This window comes from Tribolium castaneum, chromosome 2, assembly GCF_031307605.1.
Source record: "Tribolium castaneum strain GA2 chromosome 2, icTriCast1.1, whole genome shotgun sequence".
Classification (NCBI taxonomy): Eukaryota; Metazoa; Arthropoda; class Insecta; order Coleoptera; family Tenebrionidae; genus Tribolium; species Tribolium castaneum.
Genome location: NC_087395.1, coordinates 23,299,038 through 23,324,758, shown reverse-complemented (window position 1 = coordinate 23,324,758; position 25,721 = coordinate 23,299,038). Strand labels below are relative to the sequence as shown.

Below are 25,721 nucleotides of genomic sequence, written 5' to 3'. Positions count from 1 at the left end.
TTGTACACTGGATGAACTGGATTTTACATATTTCTTTGCACACAGCATTCGAAAAATCACTGCCTGATGACAAAAAAACTTGCTATCAGCTATTTTAAAAAAGCAAATTTTATTTTAGTTGAATTTATGTAATATAATGTACTCATTTCTATTCCAAATTCTGTAATCCATTTCTATATAATGTTTGTAAAAAGTCAAATCAATAATTTTACAAAAAAACCCGGAGAGAAATAAAACTAGTCTTATACACTTCAACTTCTTATGTTTTTTTTTTCAAGAGGTTCTACGTGGATTCTAATAGCATTTAACATTTTTCGGTAGCTCCAATAATTTCGCCATATTTGGCGAAAATTTCTACAAGTTTTTGCAGGCAATACTTATTTTATTTTTTTAATTTTTCTGTTACTATAGCTGTTCGCTGTTACCTTACTTTCGTTTCGTTCAAACTCGGTCCAAGAAGTTTTAAGCAGGAAAATAACCTGTTTATTGTTGTAGTTGGGAAAAAAGGAGTAGAAAAAGGGTTGAGAAGAGAGGCGCGTGTAAGTTAAGATAGCCGTTGCCATCACTTTATTTACACAAATATCCTGTTTACAAAACTGATGTGAATTAAATGTAGAACTATACAATGGCATGGGGGCTGCCGGAACCAGCGCAGCCCGTCCTCAGTCGAGACCAGCTCGAACCGAGCCACACATGAACGATGAGGCCACGAAACACACACGTGGCAAAAGTGAACTAAACTAACGAATACGTTGATTAATTTCAAAAATTGTGACAACACTCAGGGGAAGTCGAGAAGGCTACATCCTCCTCTCTCACTTTCTAAATGATCCCGGTCGGTGCTGATCTCGTCTGTGAATAGTCCACAAGGATAACAAAGCTCCAAAACGAGCTCTGCTCACAAATCAATAACAATCTTGAAATTCTCTTATATTATTTTATGTACATTGTTTCGTTAGTTAGTTTCTAATGCGCCTCTAACACCATCACAGGTCTCCGGGAAGACAAAAGGTGGATGATTTCGACAAAACAACACAAGATGATTTTAGTAAACTTATGCAAATAAAGCTTTCTCGAAATTAAAAGTAAAGTACCTCATGTCTTGCATGCAATTCTACTGTAGCAAAAAAATCGTATAATCGAGTTAGGTGAAAAAATAAATAGCTGCAAGTCTTCTAAAATTAAATTACTCTAGAAATATAATAAAAAAGCGTGAAGATCGATCGACCGAAGAGTTACCACTTATCTACAACAACTTCGCCAACTGAAACAGAATACAATACGGCGTAAGCAAAGAGAAAGATAAAGCGAGCGAACGTTAAAAAAACAAAACCAAAAATTAGTTAGGTCCGAGAGCTCCAAATCACTTCCAAACTCGCTCATCCAGTCTCAAGATGAGTGGGGCGTTATTCGCGAAACACAATTTGGGGGACTGGAAAAACCAAAATCGTCAAAAACACATTACATTCGAATCGAATCAAAGAACATAAACAATACTTACACAGACTTCACATCCTCGGAACAAGTGACTCGACACACCAAACAGGGATTAGTCAACAAGCACGTGTTAGAGTTAGCCAAAAAACGGAAACGGGCGCCGACCGGTTACAGAAACGTTTTTCTATTTAAAAATTAGCTAAAAATTCAAATATGTATTGAAAGTTCTAATAAAGATATTCATCTAAAACTTGATACCCGGCCATAAAACGTTGTATACATATTTTCAAATGACTATCGTTACTAGAACTACCAATACTTCTAATATACAGTTTAGACGGAACACCCTGTATAAACCACCCAAAAATCCGAATTTTTTATTTACTTTTGTTCATTTAATAATTTGAAAAGTCGGCGCCCTGAAAGAAACGGCCACGTGGCTAAAAAGGTGAGGTATATTAAAAATTAAAACATACAAAATGCAAAACAGTTAATGGCAAACACACTGAAAACGTTTATAACTTTATTATTTCAATAACACTGCCCATTACAAATATGTACATTTTTGTAACAGTTTACATAGTGTAAGACAAACAGTTTCCAAAGAAAAACCTATTTAGAAATCTCAATCAAACTGCACACAGTGGCTATTTGTACACCAGGGGAAGAAAGACATGTATCCTCCCCCAATGAATAAAAAGACTTTCCTCCAGTGTTATACTTGTGAAAATGAAAACTATTTGCCGAAACACCGACGAGCGCGTCGAAGACGCGCCAATAAATAAACTAGTAAATCACAAAATTGTTTTGTAATTGTTATACAAATTGAATCTACGAAAATCGCTTCAACTCAAGGGGTAAGAGACGTGAACCAGTGATAATTTCAAATTTACTGCATAAGTACACGAATGGCTATGTTTCTAAGTAAAATGGACGAGCACTATTAAAAATATCACCGAAATCTCTACGAAACGCGCCATAAATTTGAAACTACTTCTGATCAACAAACAAACATCATGCTCTCGCTTGTATTAATTTCACTAATTTACGCCATATCGTATGGTCTGTAACATTCGTTGCTGGTCAAAACTGTCAGTCTTGTTGCGTTTTATTGAACCATGCACTTTTATTCGCTTTTGTCTATGATCACAACACTTGAGGTTTACCAACTTGCCTGTTCTTGTCGATCGCGTTCAAGGCATGCACTTGTTATTGATCACAGGCATGAGGCATGCCTTGAACGAGGTGCTGGAAGACGCCTGTTCTTAGGGTACTAGGGGGCGCTAGCAGAGTTATGTAGCACAGTTAGTGAGTAAACGAGATTCAGTATTCAAAGCGTTAACCTAACCCATCCCATTATTAAAAATCTAATTTAAAACTGCACTTTTTATTACTTTTTTTTGATAATCAATCAATCAAGGGCACTTGATATAAACAAATTAAGTGAAAAAAAGTTGGTCCTACTATTGACACCCGTTTACGCACTAACACTGTCCTCGACCAAGGAGGCAGTCACACTTAGATGGGGCTCACACACAGTAAACCAAAGAAAACGGCCCACATTAGTACAATCCAATGCACAGTGTAAATTGGACTCTCACCATCTGTGATCTTTCTTGCGACGAATTTGAGCGTTTCATCAAGTAATACTACTGGAATTGAGAATTTCATTACAGTTAACCACTCGTCTCCGGTCAATGGACACACTTGGAACACAACCTGTGCGAAAAAATTAGCACAAATTCGACCAACAACTCGTAAAACTTACGGATAAGACATCAATGTAAAGAATAACAAAATGAAGGGTGAAGGACAGAGCCATCGAGCCCATCAACCACCAGTTGGACCATGGGGGCATGACAATCAACGACTGGTTCTCAGACAAGCTGCAACAACATTTCAGTAAACACGAACCCAAACATGCCCAGCTTCGCTTCATTACGGCCAAAAAATTATTACAAATAAGAATCGATTTTGAAAACATAAAAAGTAAAAAGATATTAGCAGATTACGTAAGTATGCAAAATTTCAATTCATTCGGACAACAGAACAAATTTATTAAAGAATTGCTGTGAGACATTAAAAAATGTCCCTGTACAATTTTTTTGAGCTGAGAATGCAGTAATTCCGACCGTGATAGAGCGAATCAACAGAATTGTACACAAGTTGGGAACGTACCTGTTCATAGCGTTCAGCATTTCAATAGTTACGAGTACAGAGAGAGCCATGGTCATGGGATGAGGATCGTTGAAGACCTTGCAGTCGATACCTTTGAATTCAGGCCCACCGCTGATGCATTGCAAGTGATGAGTCTACAACATCCCCATTACCACTACCATCAAACCCTTTTTTACCGACCTACCAATTGGTAATAATTCATTTGTGGGCCTTCAGGCGAGTACATAAACCACCAGGCGGCAGCACCAACAGTTGCAGCACCGACATAGCCACCAATTGCGAGATACCTGAAGAACAACCAGCCGGAAATGAGCGATTCGTCGGCTTTTCTGGGCGGTTTTGACATGATGTCCAAGTCGGGTGGATTGAAACCTAATGCAGTAGCGGGGAGACCGTCAGTTACCAAATTGACCCACAAAAGTTGTACGGGGATCAAAGCTTCGGGAAGACCAAGAGCAGCCGTCAAGAAAATTGATACGACTTCACCGATGTTCGAGGAAATCAGGTAACGGATGAACTGTTTCATGTTGTTGTAAATGGCGCGACCTTCTTCAACCGCTGCTACAATGGACGAGAAGTTATCGTCGGCCAAGACCATCTCAGAGGCTGATTTAGCGACGGCCGTTCCAGAACCCATGGCAATGCCAATCTCGGCCTTCTTCAAGGCTGGGGCGTCGTTGACACCATCACCAGTCTGGCAGAATAAATTAAATGCATTGGAAATTTAAATAATTTCATTTACAACTGCGAAAACCGCGTCTCTTTAGCTGCTCTCTACGAATTTTGCCCAATTTTATAACCAAATAGTTTTGAAAATAAAGAAAAGCAGATTTTAATTTTGTAAAAAATAGTTAAGTCTACAGAAAATACACGTACAATACACTGGCTCGCTTTTAATACGCCAGAGATAAATAAAAGTACTTGTAGGTCCAAATGGTTTTAAATTAATTTAAGTTCGTCCAGTTCACGACAATAGTTGAAATGTTGGGAGGTTTTCTGGATAATTTAGAAGAAAAATAAGTTACAAATTTTTAATAGTAGTTAAGAGTACATACTTTCAAAAAAAATCACTCGTACTTCCAAATAAAACTAAATAATTAATTTAGTTTAACAAACTATTCAAAAACCATATTTTTATGTTATCAACTTGAAAAGAAATTGTTTAATAGCCATTCAATGATTACGGACGGGACAATTCTATCAACTTTAATTTTCAAAATGATAATATAAATTTAAATACCCATAAATCATCAGTGTTGTAAGATTAATAATTTAAATACAAACTGCAAACTTTCCCAAAATCGCAATAAATAATTAAGTCTAAAAAACGTAAAAAAAATTGTGAATACTAACATAAGAACAAAAGTATGTTAGAGGTGCTAGATCTATTTACTCATAATAGAAATATTATGAGTTTTTTTATGAAAACAGGTAATACAAAGGAAGTGTAAAACAAAAATGAAGATTAGAGAGATTACGGACGGGACACAAAAAATTATGCAAAGTAATTCTATTATACCACGGAAATTTTTACAAAAATAAGAAACAAGCAATGATTATTAAAACGAGAACACGGTTTCACAACAACGTGCTGTACGTTTAAGAATTAAGCCTTGGAAAAATATTTTTTATTGTATTTCAGTTATAGGGTTAATACCGTCACTAATTGGAAACAACTTGCGCACGTATAGAACTCTTTAGCATTAATAATTATTGAGCAATCTTTGTTCCAAACAAATCTTTTTACTGAACGCAAAAGTTAATAAAGCAAAGATTTGGTTATTTAAAAAAAAAATTATATTTTTGAACGAAATTAACAAATAAAAATAAATCAGTTATGATAATTACCGTAGAATGGCTGCTAATTACTTGATATGTTTCATTCTATTCTACAAAGATTAATAATTCGAAGTAAACCTCAGTCAATCTGGTTTAGGGCAAGTGGAATTGATCAAAATTATTTTTATATACTTCATTTTGTAAGCATATAAGTTTTCGTTAAATTTTTTGTATTACCTTTATCTCTCTCTACTGAGAACTTTATGATCTATATTTATTTGTTTTCCTTGAGTCCCATCCTAATATTTAGGTATCCGTAGCTCACAACAACACTTAACAAAAAAATAGAAATATAATACGTACCATAGCGGAAATTTCGTTCATGCTTTGCAAATATTCAACAATCTTGGATTTGTGAGCGGGCTCCACACGTGAGAACAGCCTGGCTTTGGCACAGGCGGCCTTTTGTTCAGCCGGACTCAAATCGTCAAATTCCCTTCCAGAGAAAGATTTTCCAGTTGTATCCTCATCTTCCGTAAAGACACCAATACGTCTGCAGATAGCCTCAGCAGTAGCCTTATTATCACCAGTGATAACAATAACCCGAATACCAGCCGCCCGGCACCTGGCAATCGAATCCATAACTTCCTTACGTGGAGGATCCAACATCCCCACAACACCCACAAAGGTGAGATTAACTTCATAAGTGTAGAATTTGGTGGAATCACCCAAGTCCATCTCTTCGGGCTTCATCGGGTTATCGCCGGTCGCAAGCGCAAGACAACGGAGAGTGTCCCGTCCAGTACCGTAAACTTTCGTCAAATCCAAAATCCGGTTCTTGAGCGTGTTAGTAAGAGGAACTTTCTGGGTACCAACACGGGCATGCGTGCACCGCTCGAGCACACCTTCAGGGGCACCTTTAACGAACAGCTTAGGACCATTACCCAGACGCGAGGGCTTCAAAGGAACACAATAGGAAGACATCGATTTGCGATCGCGCGAAAACTCCAGCGTGAACTCCTTCTTCCACTTGGTCTCAATGTCCTGGCGCACGCAAATGGCCGTCTGGCGACGATCACCAGCCTTGGTGACTTGGAACGGATTCATCTTCTCGGCCAGGACAATCAGCGCAGTCTCGGTAGCTTCACCGACCTTCTCGAACGCTTGCTTAAACTCATTGAAATCGATGGCAGAGTCGTTGCACATAATGCAGATAACGCCAAGTTCTTGCAGACCTTCGTATTCAGAACACTTGACCTTCTGGCCTTTGAGGAAAACCTCGCCGATTGGTTCGTACGTCGAACCGGTGATTTCAAACTCATGGAAACTGCTATCGCTACCCTCAACCTTCTCGAACACGAACATGCGCGAAACGGACATTTGATTGGTGGTCAAAGTGCCGGTCTTGTCCGAACAGATGACCGAAGTGCAACCCAGGGTTTCAACAGACGGTAGTGACCTAACAATTGCGTTCTTCTTGGCCATACGGCGCGTGCCCAAAGCCAGACAAGTCGTAATAACAGCAGGCAAGCCCTCGGGAATCGCAGCCACAGCCAGGGCAACGGCAATTTTAAAGTAATAGACAGCACCCTTGATCCAGGACCCGCCATGGGCCGGATCGTTAAAATGCCCAATATTGATGGCCCAAACAGCGACACAAATCACAGAAATAACCTTCGACAATTGCTCGCCAAACTCGTCAAGTTTTTGTTGCAGCGGCGTTTTGATTTCCTCAGTTTCGGACATTTCGGTACGAATCTTACCGATCGCAGTGTTCAAGCCGGTGCCAACGACAACACCACGTGCCTTGCCAGCCGCTACATTGGTACCCGAGAAGAGGATGTTTTTCTTGTCCTGGTTGACGGCACGTGGGTCGGGAATAGCGTCGGTGTGTTTGATGACTGAGACCGATTCTCCGGTCAAAATCGACTGATCAATGCGCAAAGTTGTCGAAAAGATTTTTGTTAGACGAATATCAGCGGGGATTTTGTCGCCGACGGAGACCTCGACGATGTCTCCGGGGACGATTTCTTTCGCCCGGATTTTCTGGACGCCGGATTTGTCGCCGCGGAGGACTTTGCCCATTTCGGGCTCGTACTCTTTGAGCGCTTCAATGGCCGATTCGGCATTTCGTTCCTGGAAAATTTAAAATAGAGAATTGGTGGGTGTTCGAGGCTCAGGTAGGGATTGTGTAAGCGTGCCATATCCGGGTTCTTATCGGTGTTGCTTTATCGTTTGTTGCGCGATTAAATACAACAAATTGAATGTGGGTAAAGCTTACTTAAGATGTGTGCACACAAAAACATGGAAAAATTTCACGCCTCCGTCTGAATTTGGAAGAAAACATTTTTTTTAAACGAGACTATTTTATTTAGATCAAACAGAACCGAGTCGAGGGTGAGGAAAAATTATAATCAAGACAAGTTATATCGTATTCATTCGATTTTTTTTGAATCAGCATTGAATTGAATGTATAATTTTAACTAATAAACAGGCGACTTCAGATTAGAGAAACATGAAATAGTAATTTTTAAAAACAAGCACACTATGTCCGACTTTTCCATTATCTCCTCTTTGAATTGCTTAATAAATGTACACTTGCAGTCACGTTTATTCGCCCGTTATACAAACATTAAAAAAAATACAAAATTAATAGATTAAGACCATGTTAAAGTTATTTTCAAGAATACAGGGTTCTTTCAGAAATTAGTTACATGCACACTAATGCTTTTTTTTAATAAAACACCCTTTATTTTATCGGATTTTTAAACGTAGTTTTTAGTAAAACTAATGGTTTTGACCTAAACTTCTAATCGATTCAGCTTAGTTTAATAATAATTTATTTCATGACGAAAACAAAGTCTTTTAAAAATGTAATATTTCAAAAAAATAAAAATACTAGAAAAATAATGTCTACACCTCTTTAAAGAAGAAAGTTCAAATTAAAAGCTGTACAGTTGCAACTATTAACGTAAAAAAATAATTTGTTAAAAGTTGAATAAGTTAAAAAAAATAAAATAAAACACCCTATTTTTAAGAACAATGTCTAAAGTTGATAAATAAAAAAATATTTGAATATAAATGTTAATTTTAGCAACAATAGCCATTATTCAATAAGCACTTAATTTCTAATTTTAAGCACTAAAGCTCATACTTTCTACTTTTACGCTAACACGATTTATTTTTGTATTATTCTTAGTTCAGAAGTAATAAGTTTATAAAAAAGTAAGTTTTCGTTAAAAAAGTCAAATTAATAGTTGATAATTTAACCTAAACTTCTATTGACCGATTCAACTTAGTTTAATAAACCTATGTAATTTAATTTCTTGACGAAAACAGGATTTTTTAAAAACCTCATACTTACAAAAAATTAAAATGCTAGAGAAATAACGTCTTTATCCATTTAAAAAGAAAAGTTCAAATTTAAAACTGGACTAACTGTTGCAAATAATAACGTAAAAAATAAAGTAGTCTGTTAAAAGTTGAATAAGTTAAAAAATTAAAAATGAAACACCGTATTTTTTTACTTCAAAGAAATTTCTAACAACAATCACTTCTTGTTGATTTACAAAAACAATAAATAAGATACGTGTTTCATTAAAAAAAAGTTAACTTAAGAATCTTTACCGACTGTAACTCTTCAAAAAAATGTTAAAGCACTTTTAAAGGTTATACTTTATACTCTTCAGCACACAATTTTATTTATTTTTATTATTCTTGGTTCCAGAATACTGAATTTATAAAAAAGAGTGTTTTCGTTAAAAAAGTCAAATTATTTTAGAAACTAAATATAGTCAAACAAAAATTCAAAAAATATTTATTTAATTGAAAAAAAAAACACACAATGTTGTATCGAAACACCCAGTATGTATACTTAAGTATAATTTAAAGAGAATAAGATTAAGAATAAAAGAATTCGTATCTATAAAATCTGTACAGATTTATTTAAATATTTTAAGCTTTATCAACTTCCTGGATTAAAAAATGAACGAACAACTTATTTTATTTTGAGTAAATGTGCTGGGAAAATAATGGGTCACAGCCTTGACATTACGCACGTTATTTTCACAAGTACAACGAATTAATATAACAGTTACGTAAATATACAAATTTGATTGTGTTAATTCTCGAGCGCTGTAACAGCAATAACTCAACGTCTTTCAAAGGTTTCAAACGTTTATTAATCACTGAACCATATAGCTATTTACGTAACGAAAATGAATTTGAAAAAAATCCCCAGTTTATTTAAGACACATAAAAAGAGCAAATATTTTTGTTACAAGTTTTTTTTCAATTTCAGAATCATCTCACGTTTCCCCACAGTTATTTCTGTAAGGTTACTTTTGACAGGCTCTTCAAAAATAGCCCAGGAACATTTCGCTACGTAACACCTGACCTTACATTTCAGGGCGCTTTCGTAGGGATTTCCCCTAATCTCGCGCGAAATCCAATCTTGATTACATTTCCGAGAAGAATAACAAATTAATTTCGTGGCAAGCTTACGCATTTGCATAATTCTGCATCGACTTGGAAATTATTTTTTTCACTCACCTGCCAGACACCGACGACTGCATTGGCGATAAGAATGAGAAGAATAACGAAAGGTTCTACGAAAGCGGTGAAAGCTCCATCGTGTTCTTCAAATAAAGCGAGAACCTAGAGAGAAAAAATCCAAAATTTAGGACGTCGCGACGGCCGGGCGTCGATCGTAAAACCCCACCGGTCGATAAGTCAATAAATCAAACACTTACGAATGAAATAATGGCGGCCAACAATAAAATCTTGACTAGTAGATCATCGAACTGTTCTAAAACTAATTGCCAAATGGACTTTCCTGCAAAAAATCGCCTACGTAAACAACAAATGAAATTGGCCACATGGCATGCGGAAAAAAAAGGCAAAAAATTTCTACTGTAACCTTCATGTCACAGTTTTTGTTTACTTGACTTCAACGTGGCCAATTAATAAAGCTTTAAAATTATCTCGAGCAATTTTATTGCCACTTGATTAGTTTTTCCGGCAAAAACACTCGGTCACGCGCAGACTGCTGCATCCGGGCTCGAATCTACAATTTAGGTCGAGTTCGGGAGCTTGGAGAACACTCAAAGAAAAATTAAAACCACTCAGGGCTGCATTTGAGTGCCAACGCAAATGAATAAAAATCTAGTTTTAGCTATTTTAAGACCGTTTTCATCAACTTTCCCTATATCTAAGTAACCGTTTTCGAGATATTTAAGATTTTTTGAAAATTTTTGGACTGCACCTGTCACTTAAAAAATCGGAAACTCGCTTAGTTTTCGAGATTTCGAAATAATATTTGGAGAATTAAAAGAGAAAGCCTATATCTGTCCTCCAGTGTGTTCAAAATTGGAAAAAAAGTTAATAAACCCAAAAATTTTAGGGTTAAGTTTGGACAACTTCAAGTACCCATAACTTAATTTTTTTAAATGGGATGTCCCAATTTTTATTTCACTACATGGAAGAGAATTTTTTTCTGCATCGATCTGTATTAGCATTCCCTATACCTATCTGTGATAATTTTCAAGTTATGTTGGTTTTTTTGACATTGAAGAAAATTTCTTTCTAACAACTATTTTTGCAAAGTTTGCCATAAAAACATTTCTGATTAAACAAACGACAAACTGTGTTGTCCGACCTGTGAAAACAAACGAAATTCATTAAATGTTGGTTTAAAAAACTTTAATTTCTCACATTTTTTCTCTAGTTTCGATGGCAATCTATGGATTAATGAATTTCTCAAACCCAACAAAAAATTATTGTATCTTGAAAACGATTAAACATAAGTATAGGGAATGCTAATACAGATCGATGTAGAATTAAATTCTCTACAATTTAATGAAATAAAACTTGTGGCATTTCATTTGAAAAAACTGAGTTATTGGTGCTTAAAGTTCTGAAAACTTAACTTTAAAAATTTGGGGTTTGTTATTCTTTTTGAGAAATTTGAAAGCACCAAAAGAAAGATCAAGGTTTCTTCTTTCAAATGAGCTAAAAAATATTTCCAAATTTTTTAAAATGGCAGAGTTATCGATTTTTGAACTAGAAGGTGCAAATCCAAAAAAAAATTAAAAACCCTAAATATTTCATAAACGGCTAAATTTCGGTATAGGGAAAGCTTATAAAAACTATCTTAGAATAACTCTAGTAATCCAAAAACGCATTAAAAATATAGCTTTCCATTTAAAATAAGAAAGTTGATAGCGAGTTCCGGTATAACCGGAAGCGTCACCATCTTGAAAATATTTTTATTGGGCAGGACCTAAGAGTTTATGGTTGTATACAAATTTTTATTATTATTACAACCACAAATATTTTTAATGTGAGGTTTAGACAGAGCCCTCGAATAGTGTATGCAAAAAGGGTTCAGTTTCGACAACGATTTCACGAAACGCTGCTTTCATCCACTCGACTATAAATACCAACATGAGAGACAATAAGCCACAATCAACCCCTTCATCGCGTCCTCAAATTTATTAAAAAGGCCATTAGATCGCAAAATATTGATTTCAAACGACGAAAGACTAAAACATTCCGAAAATGTCAAGTGTTAATTGTTGCACGTGGAAAAACACCTTGACAATTATTCGCTAAAACCTGACCGGGCAATAATTAGCTTCATTAAATGGCCACGAAGACGACATGTATTGATCCTTTGTTTTAAATTTTAGATATGGTATTAAAATCGATAGACTAAATAAATAACAGTCTATCGTCAATATTGATTATTCGGGACCTGTTGCATCAATCAACTCACCTTCTTCCGCTGGAAGTTCTGCAAAAGAAAAAAATTCATTAGTATTTCTCCAACTCAATTGAATTTCGGAAAAATCGCATCAAGTAATTGTGTTCCTTTCACTTTATTAACAACATTCTAGAAACAAGTTTTAATCGCGGAAAATCTGTTCCGATTGACTTTTCTTAATCCATTTTACAATAACAATTTAGATAAAAACACACCAAGGCCAGCAAGAAACGTCACATCTCTGACGTGCCATCCACGTCATAAAAAATCAATGGCACACAATTATCGCAAAATTGTGATAATGTCCTCTCAAGTATCAACCAGCGTGTCACACTTTTAAATTCGCAATACGACATTGCGTTCCGTGTCACTGAATGAATGTAAAGATTACGATTTTTTAGAACATGACGCAAATAAACGCAGATTGAATATCCAACTGTGAATTATTCCGAGTCAAATTTGGTATCTGGCTGTAATTAAATTCATTAATTTAACGCGAATAAATCGATAAATCCCCCAGATTCGATTTTAATAGTCCAATCTGTGTGTTCCCGATAACGATAAACCAAATTTGATGAAAGTCGTCAGATTTAACCTTCCGCAAAAATACCGATTTGCTAATTTGAATACCAAACCGGCCCGATTATTTAGTAAACAAACCCAAACAAAGAAACTGTTTTTAATTTTTTTCAGGTGTGTTAAGCACGCTATTTTTTCCGTGTTTTTCAGGAAGGGGAGCAAACGACAGTAAAACCGATCGTAAAAATGGACACATGTGTGCGCTTCTCCTTCACAATGTAAACGCGCTTACGTCAAGAGATTAATTTTGATCCACTAGAGAGAATGCGTAACGACAACGAGGAGAAACCATTACGGTGGCCGCCGACTCTGCATTTGCACCACGTCACTACACCTTGAACAAATCAAACATTGCGGCCGATTTTAATGGCTGGATTACAAATATACGGCCGTATTTATGAACAATAAAATCCTACAAGGCGAAGGCTCTACACAAATGTGGAACGAAACTTCCACTTTGAAATTCCGAAACGTTGCACAATAACGTCTGATTCACCTAATTATTCATATTCCGAAAGAATAATTAAAACCTGCAATTCTGTTATCTTTCTAAAGAAATAGTTCAGCCATTCCAGGAAATTTCACAATGATTTTAGTAATGTTGTCTCTTTCAAAATACACGATTCGGTTCATATTTAAAGTATTTTGTATTTATTGAATTCCAAAATATGCATACTATGCTTTTTAGGCATAAAATACAACTGTTGAAGATTTTTCGAAGAGTATTTTTCTAGTTTCTGGTAGTTTTGAAAATGGAAATCGGTAAGTAAATTGATTAGTAATATTACTTTTTTTATTTTCATCACTTTTGATGTACCGTCCGTTATCGCAAACATAAAATATTGTATGTTGTTAAACAAAACCAAGAATTTTTCATTTCGACCTGCCTGAATAAATTTTTAGAGCTATTTTCACACACATATTTTTTTGTCCCGTCCGTCATGTGTAAAAGTAAATCAATCAGAAGTCGTAGCACATTGCCTTATTCTTCGGTTTTGTGATTTCAAGAATTTTAAAAATAGTTGTTGGAATTAGTGCCTTTTAAATTAACGCGAATGTTCAACGATAAAAATGTGAGGTCTTTTTTGTGTCCCGTCCGTCATGAATTTCTTTTTCCTGTCCGAAAAGTTCACTTCTACTGATACTCTTCGTAAAAACTGAAAATAAAATTTAAAAATTTGTGCAGTGTCCCGTCCGTTAACCTGGAATGGCAAATTTTGACGAGGTAGTTAACTTCTTAAACACGTGGTGAAACTGTTTATTTAATGTTGATTTTTTAAGGTTGAAAGAAATAATTTAAATTTACATTGGACTTATCTGCACAAACATCATTGTTCTAATGCACTACACGCCTACAAAAAACGAAATCATTTGCCTTAGAAGCGTAGTCAATGTCAAGTAATAGCAATATGATAAGTTATCAGATTATCGGTAGTTTCAGAAATCAATTATAAAACTAAACGTGATTTTATGTTAATTGGCATAAATTTAACTCGTCTGATGGGCTTTAATCAAATAGAAGTTCGCAAGTTGAAAACTTTACCTGAATTTTTTGCTTACTCATGATAGAAAAGTTCCGAATCATCAATTCGATCGATTGCGATAAGAAAGTTTCAAGAGTTGAGATTTTGGCCAACGAAGCGCGCCGCCGAGTTAATAATAAAATTAAATAATCCTATTTGTAACTGCATTAACCCGAGCACATTTTAACTTTGATCTATTTGTACCGCGGCCAATAAATTCCCCGACCATGTAGGCATGTTAAAATGCTGTAATTATATTTTCGTAATTGAAAAATTACTGCGGAAATGTGTGAACGATTTATATTGTTCCGGTCGTTGTAATCATCTCAACCTTCAGCCCATGAGCCCGGTTAATAATTTCACAGTTCAGAAAGAAGTCAATTTGATATTTTTATTATGTAAGGCGCACAAGTAGATTACAACATTTGAGTTATTTTGATTATTACTAAACGTTATTTTTAGCCTGGAACTGGGGCTTGTTTGTGGCTTACCATTGGGTCCATATTTTTCTTGGTTTCTTTTGACTTGATCTAAGGTGAGCCCCCGTTCTGGGTCGGTATTGAAATAGTTTAATACTTCTTCCACCGTTTTGGTGTGTCCGTCCTCCATGGTGTTTGTCAGTCACTTCTGCAACAAAAGCCGTCTTAGCGTTTGACGTTTGGGCCCCCAGTTGTTTCAAAAGTTAGGTTAAACCGTCGAAATTTTACTTCGAGTGGGAACTAGGGACAAAGTCAATAACCTTCAACATTTGCAGAAAGTGCGAGCTAACGGCAGTGACGTATAACCCATATACTGAAACTTTACTCACCACACAGGAAACGTGCATCAACTATTAAATATTTACGTATTCTATAACCTAAAACTCGCGAGAGGAAAACGGGCAAAAGCGCTACAAAACTCAGTGTTTCACCGAAAATGAGTCGCACAACACCAGCATTTTCTCACCGAAATCGTTCAGCAGCCACACTATCGTGAGTTACAGCCTCATTACCGGGAGCCGTGAGCCACGTTCGCGAGCTGCGCAGCGTGACAGGCGCTTTTCCACGTCTAACCTCACTCTACCTCCAATTAAACAGCGTGTTTTGCCGAAAATTTGGCCAAAATCGTGCTCGCAACTCAAACTGAATTAAATAAACGTTGACTTTCCGCTTTTGACAGTTTTGTCAAACAATCGGCATGTGGACGCCGCTGATTGGTGCGTCCCACCGCGCCAAAATCAAGCCGCCCGAAGCGGGCGCGATTTTCGAAAAGCGGAGACCCAGTGCGTCATTAGCGCAAAAGTTGCGTTTTATTTTGGTACAGCCCGGGTCTGGGCGTGCTGCCAACATGCTAGCGGACGGTTTTAGCACCGATGATTTTGGCAAGGCCCGAATTTGCGGTTTACGCAATTCAAGCAGGTCCACGTCGAGGGCACTGCACTGCACTAGAACTTACCGCTATCACAATTGTGGTCCCAGTCGTATCACTCGATAACGCTTTGTATAAATAAAAACTAACACGAAGTGGTTAGGCCCCCATGGATGAGCGCAACGTGTACTAAGCTGCTAAACGAACGGGCGCCGGACGAAGTTTGTCGGGGCTTTTATAAGCTCGGTAGCTACCTGTCGGGGACGCTGTCCATGGGCAAAGTGCCAACCCGGGCCTTCGGGCCTCCCCTAAGCGCCCGCATTTTACATTTTCGCCGATTTGAACGCGCGCCGCAATTTCCAAATTACCGAAATAGACGCACATGCCTTGCACTTATTTTAAGGAGGCAGATAACATGCAGTTTATCATCGGCACGTCCAGGCCTGGACAAAGGGCGCGGAGGGTCCGTACATTCCGAGTAAAGCAGCCCATTAGCGCAGAATTGCATATAAAATTATGAAAGTAGCAAGTTTATGGGAGCGTCTAAATATACGCACTTGCTAGCGAAACGTGGGCGCAAAAATTTCGGAGATTTTGCCGATTCAAAAATAGACAGTTTGCAACTCGTGCATTGTCATCGTTTTCTGATTTTTTTCGTTTTTTTCATATTTCATAACTGGGGAACTTTGCCAATTGTTGCGCCAAACAAAACGAGAAACAGGTTGGTCGATAAGGTGGTTTCTATTATAACGTAATCAGTTGGATAAACTGTGGAAATTTATTTTGTTGAAATGGGTGATTGTTGCGAGTGGTGTATTTTTGGAGGTTGGTATGAAATAAATCCGTTGTACTTTGCACCGATATGATGTCTGTTTATTTTTTCTACAAAAAATCAAAAAATCCAAGTGTTTGCTTAATGATTTGTGCGTTTATTATTCCAGAAAGTAAAAGACTTTCCACTCCTTGCGATTATTTATCTTCAGGAAATTTTAATTGATAGTTTGTTGCCTTTTTATATGTATTATTGTAACGTTTGTTTTCATTTCTAAATTTAATGGACCTTAACTTCTGACAAATTATATTTAAATCTGTATCTCTCCACCTTCTAATTCTTTTTTATTTAGTTGCGTTTCCAACCGAATTTAATACATGAACAAGAAACATTTTGAGTCAGAGTCATAAATATCTTTGAGCGATTTATCACAATACAAGGTGTCTCACATAATTGTGCAAAACTTTTTTCTTGTAGTTTGTACACCACTCAAAATAAACAACAACAAGTTGGTTTAAAAAATTTATAAATTACTAAATTGTCTTCATTAACACATTTATTTATTAAAGAACTATTTTTTTATTTAAAGCATGTCTCGTGACTTCTGAATATGCGTACATTAGGCACAAAAAATATGTGAAATATGCGATTGTATAGTTCAGGAGATAATTCACGTTATGGAAACCCAAAAAGTATCGGGGATGTAGCTCAGTGGTAGAGCGTTCGCTTTGCATGTGAAAGGCCCCGGGTTCGATCCCCGGCATCTCCAATTTTTTTTTCCGTTTACTTGAAGTCATTTTCCATTTAAAAATATTTTTCTAAGAAAACAAAGTAAATCCTGGAACGTCAATTATATTTTCTTCCTTCTAAAACGTCTTGTTAATTTGTCGTAAGTACTATTCTGATTACTTATTGACTTATACCACAAGTGCCCTGCGATCTTGACATTGGATTGGTAACACTGAACAATGTGGAAACTTGTAAATTTTGCTGGTTTACGTTTTGCAATATTCTCAACACAACTATTAATTAACGTAAAAATAAAAATTTCTAGGATTGAACCGGCGCATCCACCAAAATTACCAATAAAAAAATTATTTATTTCCAAATTGTAACAAAACAAATGTTGGCGAAAACAAACAAAGGCATAAAATATGTTGAGTGTTTTCTGCGATTATGTTTACTGGCGTTCGCAATGTCTAAGCGCGTTTCTCGTTTTGTGTTAGAAGTCTATATTTTCGTATTTTCGTTTAACGAGCACTAAACTCACGTTTAGTTTATCTTTGGACGTCTGGCTTCTTCAACTTCAATTTTAATGGCAAAATATTGCGGCTGAAATTCTTCAAACTCGATAAGTCACCCGAATTGTCAATTTTTGTCTCATTGTTAATTTCTAAAAATACCAAAAAAATCAAACGAAACCACAAGTCGCCCGTAGAGAAATAAAAGAGTTCGAAAATAAATTAAATAAACAAAAACTTCCAAAATATCTTTACGAGTTTGTCGTAATACAATAAATCTTTTTACCAACTTGGCAATGCGCTGCAAAATCTGCTTTAAACAAAAAATACTACTTACAGATCTCTTTAAACCCCACAAAGTACGATTATTTATTTTTTCTGTCTTAATTAGTGCGCAAAAGTATGTCAGAATTTAACAGTTAAAACGACACTATCGGTGCAAATATTATTTATATCACCCACGTGTGCAAATTTTCAGCAGCGATTTATGTTATTTTTGAAATACATATTAATAGAGGTATTCATAACTGCATCAAATTAGGTTTGAAGTGTTATTCAGCGATCGTGTGATCTAAAAGGAAGCAAATATCTGTGTATTTCCCACCATAAATAAATACTCTCGATACGACGTAAACATTTTTTCAAAATGAAAATAACTCAAAAAATTCCGATAGCAGATGCAACTGCCACCCGAACGTTTTGGCACCTCTGCAAATCAGATAATTCCCGCAAGGCCTTTCATCTCATTAAAGAGAAAAATAGCAAAAGGCCCGAATTTGAATTTCAGTTCAACAACGGCGCCCTATTTGCGCCAATCAAAGCCCTTCAAGGACGCTCTTGATCTTAAATCCCCAATCCTCATTGGTTAATCCGCCCCGAGCTCAGCTAAAACGAGGAAGCCACCACGTGACGAGTGTATTTTTAAAGTTTGAGTTGAAAAATGTGTGAAGTGACTAAAAATAATTTCAAACAAAAGCTTCCTGAAATAAAAAGAAGTTTAGAAAAGGCGAAATTTATCTCAATCGATCTGGAATTCAGTGCGTTGCAACCTGTGGAGCATCAGGCCCCAAGGTAACCACATAACCTCACAAACCGCCACTACTTGGGCAATTCCAGGCTTTTTGACGACAATAAAGAGCGGTACGCCAAACTCCGGCTGAACTTGCTCAACGTGATCCCGGTGCAGGTCGGGATCACTGCCTTTCACTTCGACAATAAGACTAACGATTATTTCGGAGAGGTGTTCACGTTTTGGGTCGCCCCGGCCTGCTTTGGGGACACGGACAAGGCGTTTTACTTCCAAGCCAGCACGCTCAGCTTTCTAACCATGTACAAGTTCGATTTCAATAAGGTATTAGCGGCTAGGGCCGAGCGAGACCGTTACAACCTTACGTAGTTTGCTTACTCAGGAGTTCCGTTTTTAAACAGCAAGGACGCACGCGACTTGAGATTAAAGCTAAAATCGGGCGACTTAGTCGGGGAAAACTGCACGTTGCGCCACGAGCTCGACGAGGCCTTAAAAGCCCACACTCCGGTCATCTCCAAGTGGTACAACAGCTGCAAAATCGGCGATTTTCTGGAAATACCAGACGTGTACAACAGGTTTGGGCCTTTCTACGAACTGCTGTATTTCCTCCACAAACATTTGCGCAAACGCTTCAAGAATTTGTGGACGTACGACCGGAACGGCGTTTTTTGCGTTAAAAAAGTCACAGAGGCTGATTTCACCGAGTTGGAGAAACGCTGCTCGCTTGACGACGCAATCCTGGACGATTTGACGGGTTTTAAGCACGTTTTTGACACTCTGACTGCGCTCAAGAAGCCGATAGTTGGCCACAACGTCCTCCAGGACCTTATGATTATGATAAACAATTTCGAAAACGCGTTGCCAGAGTCGTATTTGCAGTACAAGGCTTTGGCCCACCAGCTCTTCCCCACGATTTTCGACACCAAGACGATTTATTACGAGCTGAGGGCGACAATCCCAAGGGAGAAATTGCCGGATGATACGAGCCTTTCGGCCCTTTTTGACTATTTTAGAGGGGGACTGGGGCGCCACTTGGCCGTGGACAGCACGGCGATTGAGTGCAACATCGACCAGGGGAAATTTGGGAGTTACCATGAAGCGGGTTGGGATTCGTTTTGTGCGGGGTATATTTTTCTCAGGATGGGTTATTATAACATTTCGCAGCATTATCCCAAGTCGAAAACTTTCGTTTTTAGCGAAGTTGTGAGCGGGCTGGCGGAGTACAAAAATCGGGTTAATGTTATTAGAGGGGCAGCTTCGCACATTGTAAGTGTTGGTTGAACACCGTTTGATTGCGCGAAAACGTTTGGTGAAACGCATCAATCAACCAGTTGTGCATTTGTAAACAAAGTTTTAGAGGTGAATTGCATCCGCTTTATGCGAAAAGTAAGATAAACGGATTTGGAGCAGAATAACTTCCGGTTCTGCGTGATATTTTTTGTTTGTTTTTTAATACCTTGAATAATACTTCGTCAAATTGTTGTGAAACTGTAATATTTTTGTGTCTTCTTTTCATTTAACCCAGTTTTTGCATTAAAAAACTAAACGCTGGTTTTCATTTTATAAAAAAAAATCGCGGTTTCTAGTAAAATAAACTTTTGTATAAAAAATTAGTAGTTAAATTGCTATTTTTGTTATTTCCTCCATGACAATTGAATCCTCTAAACACTTTACACACCTGGATTAACTCACAAAAATCAAATTAGTTTGAATGTTTTCAAAATTAATTTTAAAAAAATCAAAAAACTATCGATATTTTTAAAGGTGTCGCCGATTTTACTGCTTTCTCGACGTCAATCGATTTCTCGGAACACTTTACATACATAGTTATACTTAAAAAAATATAATTTGTTCGTTTCTCTAAAATGAACAAAACAAGAAAAAATCTAAAATAAATAAACAAACGGCGATTTTTTTCAAGTTTTTGCGATTTCCTCGATACCAGTCGATTTCCCGGAACATTTTACATAGATGCAGTTTTCAGTTTTTTTCTCATAGTTTTCCCGAAATTGACAATTGAATTAAGTCGTGTGTTCTTTATGTGACCTAATTATGAAAAACCTATTTCAGACTTTTTTGGTATTAATTATTATTTCTTTACGTAATAGACAGTCCACTTACAGATAAACAATTTTCAACTTTAACCAAAAATTATTTATGCACTTGTCACAAACACTAAACTGGTGCTGTGTACTATTATTGATTAGTAGATAATTTTTTTTCTAGACAGTTTCAGCTGACTTAAATTTTTTAAAGACATTTTACAAGAATTTGTCAAAACGAGAGTACCTAAAAAATTATTATCAAAATAAGTGTGACTTAATTTCAGCCAATTTTGAGCGATTTAAAAACTGAAAACTGAAAAATTTTTAAAAAGCGATAAAATGTTACATGTAAAATGTAAAAGAAAAAAAATAACTTCATGATTTCAGCCAACGATGAGTTATTTAGCCAGAAATTTAGTTATTTTAAGGCAATTTAGGCGATGTAGTCCGTAAATAAACAAACTTTTGACGCGACTTCAATGATTTTTTTGTATTACGAATACCTACCTTTTTATTTTTTTTTGAATTATGAAATTTCATATAAATACATTCCCTCTTAGAACTCTCTTAAACTTATCTGAAAACTTTTTGGCTATTTGTGATTGTGTCTTAATTTTATTAAAATGCAAAACTTCTTCCAATTTCTTCTTGTAAATTCTAATAAATGGACAAAAAACACTTGAGTTTTTTTTAATTATTCCAAACTGCTTAACTCTTTCCAATATTATCAAAAATAATTTATTTAGATATTGAAGACAAGGTAAATAAATAAAATTGAATATTACAGCATTATGTACACAATTTATAATCTCCAAGTTTGTTTACTTTTGTTGGCCCAAAAAAAGGCTGTGGAGAAGGAGAATATTAACTAGATTATTAAGTGAGTGACTAGGCTTCCAAGCTCAGAAAATTGAAAACATATTTTTGTCTCTCTAAATAAATAAGTTATTAAAAAATGGAAATTGGAACTTGTTTTTGCATGCTTCCAGATTAAAACCAGCCAAAATGATGGATTAGCAGAACTGGACAGACGGGAACATTTGCTAAACAATTAAGACATCTCAAGTTAGGCAAAGGTCAGTTGCTATTGCGCCTAATATCGGCCTTAACCGTTTGGGACAAAAGACCGAAATATTTATACCACTGTTTTTATATAACAGATAAAACAATAAATTATCGAGCGGCGACGCAAATATTAATAATAGCCGCAAACAACCAGGTCCTGTCAATAAAGTATCCGAAGCAATTATTCGAGCAAAGCAAGAATGCGAAATGCTTTTGACGTTTAATTAACATTTTTTGGCTTTTGAACTGTTGCTTTATAAAATTGGTTCTTTATCTGCGGAGTTAAAATAAAGTTTTAATAATAGACTGTTTTCCAATATAAAAAAAGAAAAACGTTTCCGTCAAAGATTTGTGTGTCAGCGTAACCAAAATATTTTTTCTCATCTCCAGACCGAGTCAAGGTTGTGCGAAATAATCAGACGGTGTTCCGTTTTAGCCCTTTAATTCGTCTAGACGTAATTAACCAGTTTTTGCATTAAAGAAAATCGATGGAGAGGATCCAACTTCGCGAAGGCCCCCTTGGCTGATCGTCGAGTCGTTAAAAAATGAGCCGCTCGACGTGAGTGATGTAAGTGTGCAATTAATAACAAAACCGGCCAGAAATAGGATAATTTATGCAGACAATACAAATTTGAGAGCGTGTTTAATAGTTGCGCTTTTGCCAATCATAAGTCGGACCCCATTTTTATAACCCCCGAAATTGTTCGCTAAAAATAGGCCTTGGAAGAGGCCTTCCGAACGCTATATTTACACTTTTCCAACTAATTCGTTTGGACTATTTACTCACAATTCCAAACCGAACCTATTTGTTGCAGCTCATGTCCACGCTGAGCTCGTACGGCTTTGTCGATATCAAAAAACTGTCTTCGAGGGGCGACCGGGTCCTGGTCGCCGTGGACAACTTCAGGGCGTGAGTATTTTAGGTGTTAATTGAACTGTGCTGTACCTAATTGGCCCAGCAAGGATTCGTTTCATTACACCTGTTCTTAATTAATAACAGCCCGAAATGTGGCCAAATGTGTTTTTATAGACACTAGCAATATTTTTAGCACTTGACTGAATTCTTACAAAGACTTTTATTGTGCTTGCAGCGCACGGGAGATTTCCAAAACTTTCAAAACGAACCCCAAATTTCAAGTAAAGCAATATAACGTTCTGAGGCACTCGCCCCTGGCCCAGGCCGTGCTCTTGTGAGTACTTCCCCGAAATTGTTGTGTAATTCGTGGGCAATTTTCAGGAGTGCTGTGACCATTTCGGGGACGTTTCTCCTGTGGTTGACTCACACGATGGTGAAGAGGTAACGACAATTTTTAATAAAATTTTTACGCAACCACTGTTTTATTGTAAAAGGCTCCCTAGTAATTTTATTCGTCTCGGGCCAAGGCTTGGACTTAAATGAGCGTAATGTGGTGTTTGCTTGCATAATTTCATTTTAAAAATAACCGAGCTACAATATTCGCGTTATTTTCGCTCGCTATTGACTTAATGACCTATTAACTCACTTATTTGAAAAAATGTCAAGTCTTGTAATTAACTGTTTAAACCGAAATCGCTTAATTAATTTCGCTTCGAGGAGTGTCTATTAAAAGCTCGTATAAAGTGATGATTGATCGGAAGTTTGTTTTCAAGGCAGGTTTCGCAAACATGGAGCCAAGTTTATAGACCTCGGATTTATCCGACCTCAGGAATTAATAATTGATTGTTCTTCACCTTGTTATCGAAATAGTTTCATTTTAAAGTGCCAAAATAACTCAAGGCCAGGATTTTTTGTTCGCAAGTTCCCAATTAAAACTTAGATGCTTGCCTTACGCCTGACGACATAAACCGAAAACTTGGGTTAATATCCAGGAACTTAAGTTTGATGTAAAAAGTTTGTACACATGGTGGGTAAAATCAAAGCTGCAATTAAGTTGGAACTTCAACTTTCATTGCCACACTGAAAGCTCGCGCACTTTTTGCTTCTTTTGATGTTTTGTGGCAAAAAAAACCTTCTAGAGTGATTTTTTCTTTATTAAGATTTATTTTTAGTTTGCTTTTGTGCGAAATAAAAATACACAAAATTTTGTTATTGTTTAAAATCATGTTTTCCTTACTTTTTCAACCTTCCTTACAGCTTTGCTCGATTTAGCTCGTTTTTTGAACAAGAAATTCTTTGTACCAAAATTTTTAAAACAGATTGTTCAAAAGTGTTGTTTTTTGCGAAATTTCGCAAATGATTCTTATTTTTTCTTTTGTTTATCACATTTTCCAACCAGAGAACTAATTATTTCGTAAAATTTCGTTCAGATAAGCCGAAAACTCACAAAAATAGACTGAAAAAGGTATTATTTTTGTATTTTTCGAGAATATTAGCACATTTTTTAGATATAAACACAACTTTTTCGATTAGTTTCACTAACAGTAGCTGGAAAATCTGTAGCTTATTTCGTGCGATTTATTGCGTTTGAACTTTATTTTGCAAGATCATGTCAAAGCTTTGATTTGTTTTACTCGAATTAGCTCGTTTTTGAGCGACTTTCTCCAAAAGCAAGCTGAAAAACTGTTAAATTCGATCGAAAATATGTTGTTTCTATATTTTTCGGATAAGGAACACGTGTTTAAAGTTATATTCACATTTTGTTGTGAGAAACAGAGTGAAAAAGCATTAAATTTGGTCGAAAAACATTCCTTTTCTTTTTCCGAACGTTGTGATACGGTTTACAGCCAGAAAGAAATTATATCTCAAAATTATGTAGAAAACTAATCGAAATTTCAGCAAGTTAGGCCGAAAATTGTGTGAAATCTCGTTTTTCGAATTTTTAAGATATTTTAAGAGATGAAAACAATTTTTTTTTTTTAAATTTCGCTTAAAGTAGGTGAAAATTAGATTATTTGAACCAGAAATTATACAAGAACTTTTTACAACCATAAATTTTGGTCAAAAGTAATGTTATTTTTGCGTTTTTTGAGCATTTTTAGAGTAAAAATTCTAGTTTTTTCCCCATATTTCGCAGAAGAAACTGAAAAGTCCCCAATCAATCCCAAAATTATCCTGTTAGTACCTTTTTTGGGCACAATTTTATTAAAAACAGACCGAAAAGTCACCAAATTATACAAAATTTGTGGTTGTTGAGGTAAAAACTAGTGTAGTTTTTCACTATTCCAGCTCGTTTTTAAACAAAATTTCGTCAAAATAAGCCAAAAAACCACGACAATCATCTTCTGTTTTGAATTAAAATTTTAAGTTCAAACAAGTCGCTTAAATTAACCCGAAAAATTATCAGATTAAGTCGAAAATTACAAAATTTTTGCTTTTTTGGGGCGTTTTGCACGTGCACACGTGTGTGTGCAAATTTTTAAGCAAAGCATCAATAAAATTAGACCGAACGAAATAGTAATTACTGTTTTTTACGTGTGGTTAACACACGTTTTTTTCTCTCCAAATATTGCGCTAAAACTGCCTGAAAAATCACTTATTTTGCAAGATTTTGTCAAATTATGTATGTTTTTGAGCGAAATTTAGGCTGAAAATGCCAACATTCGGTGGAAAAGGAGTTATGGACGCGTCATTTTCATTGTGAGTGACTGTACATTAGAACTATGATTTATTAGTTATTACTCAAAGTTTTAAGATCGAAAAGTTGAGCACATGCTAACAGGCATATGCATCGCTTGATGGTGTTATTTATGCTCGACAATCAAAGTCCGATTTTATCTCTTACGACTTAAAATTTGATATTTCGTACCGCCGCATAAAATTTTTAATTAAGTCATAAAAGTGTAGTAAACAATGCGAACATTAGACGCGGCCGCAAGTTATTTTTTATGGGCCACTGTTGATGGAATAGCTTATTACCCACATTAAGCGATTTAATTTATTTACTGCTTATATTGCTATTTTTGCGCTATGTTAGCATTGTCGAGTGTCCACCCACAAACTCGCGCTTGGTTATTTTCGGGTAATATTGATGGATGCGCTATTTTAG

General features: G+C 36.0%; 2 protein-coding genes and 1 non-coding gene across 11 annotated transcripts; 2 read left to right on the top strand and 1 right to left on the bottom strand.

Annotated features, from left to right (window-relative positions):
• Window positions 1-540: 540 nt before the first annotated feature.
• SERCA (Sarco/endoplasmic reticulum Ca(2+)-ATPase) lies at window positions 541-16,040 on the bottom strand. 5 transcript variants are annotated; one of them, XM_015983596.2, is made up of 11 exons: window positions 15,694-16,040; window positions 14,751-14,886; window positions 12,170-12,187; window positions 10,146-10,228; window positions 9,946-10,050; window positions 5,758-7,530; window positions 3,800-4,309; window positions 3,616-3,749; window positions 3,206-3,323; window positions 3,039-3,156; window positions 541-1,264 (listed from the first exon to the last, which is right to left on the bottom strand). In XM_015983596.2, the coding sequence occupies exons 2-11, from the start codon at window positions 14,866-14,868 to the stop codon at window positions 1,236-1,238; spliced, it is 3,006 nt and encodes a 1,001-aa protein (XP_015839082.1). In that variant the 5' UTR covers window positions 14,869-14,886; window positions 15,694-16,040; the 3' UTR covers window positions 541-1,235. The 5 variants fall into 5 exon arrangements, with proteins under 5 accessions (XP_015839082.1, XP_064211108.1, XP_966783.1 ...); XM_064355038.1 differs by having other exon boundaries at window positions 1,181-1,432; XM_961690.5 differs by lacking the exon at window positions 541-1,264 and having other exon boundaries at window positions 1,947-3,156.
• Window positions 16,041-17,075: 1,035 nt separating this feature from the next.
• TRNAA-UGC (transfer RNA alanine (anticodon UGC)) lies at window positions 17,076-17,147 on the top strand. Its single transcript has one exon. It is a non-coding gene; the product is annotated as a tRNA-Ala (tRNA).
• Window positions 17,148-18,067: 920 nt separating this feature from the next.
• On the top strand, window positions 18,068-23,972 carry LOC659943 (pre-piRNA 3'-exonuclease trimmer). Of its 5 annotated transcripts, none has more exons than XM_064355039.1 (8): window positions 18,190-18,690; window positions 18,736-18,970; window positions 19,016-19,912; window positions 22,238-22,324; window positions 22,572-22,666; window positions 22,848-22,946; window positions 22,994-23,053; window positions 23,390-23,972. In XM_064355039.1, exons 1-8 carry the CDS (start codon window positions 18,560-18,562, stop codon window positions 23,550-23,552), a joined length of 1,767 nt encoding a protein of 588 aa, XP_064211109.1. In that variant the 5' UTR covers window positions 18,190-18,559; the 3' UTR covers window positions 23,553-23,972. The 5 variants fall into 5 exon arrangements, with proteins under 5 accessions (XP_064211112.1, XP_064211110.1, XP_015839086.1 ...); XM_015983599.2 differs by having other exon boundaries at window positions 18,235-18,690; window positions 23,386-23,511; XM_064355042.1 differs by lacking the exon at window positions 18,736-18,970 and having other exon boundaries at window positions 18,068-18,690; window positions 19,048-19,912.
• The last annotated feature ends 1,749 nt before the right edge of the window (window positions 23,973-25,721 follow it).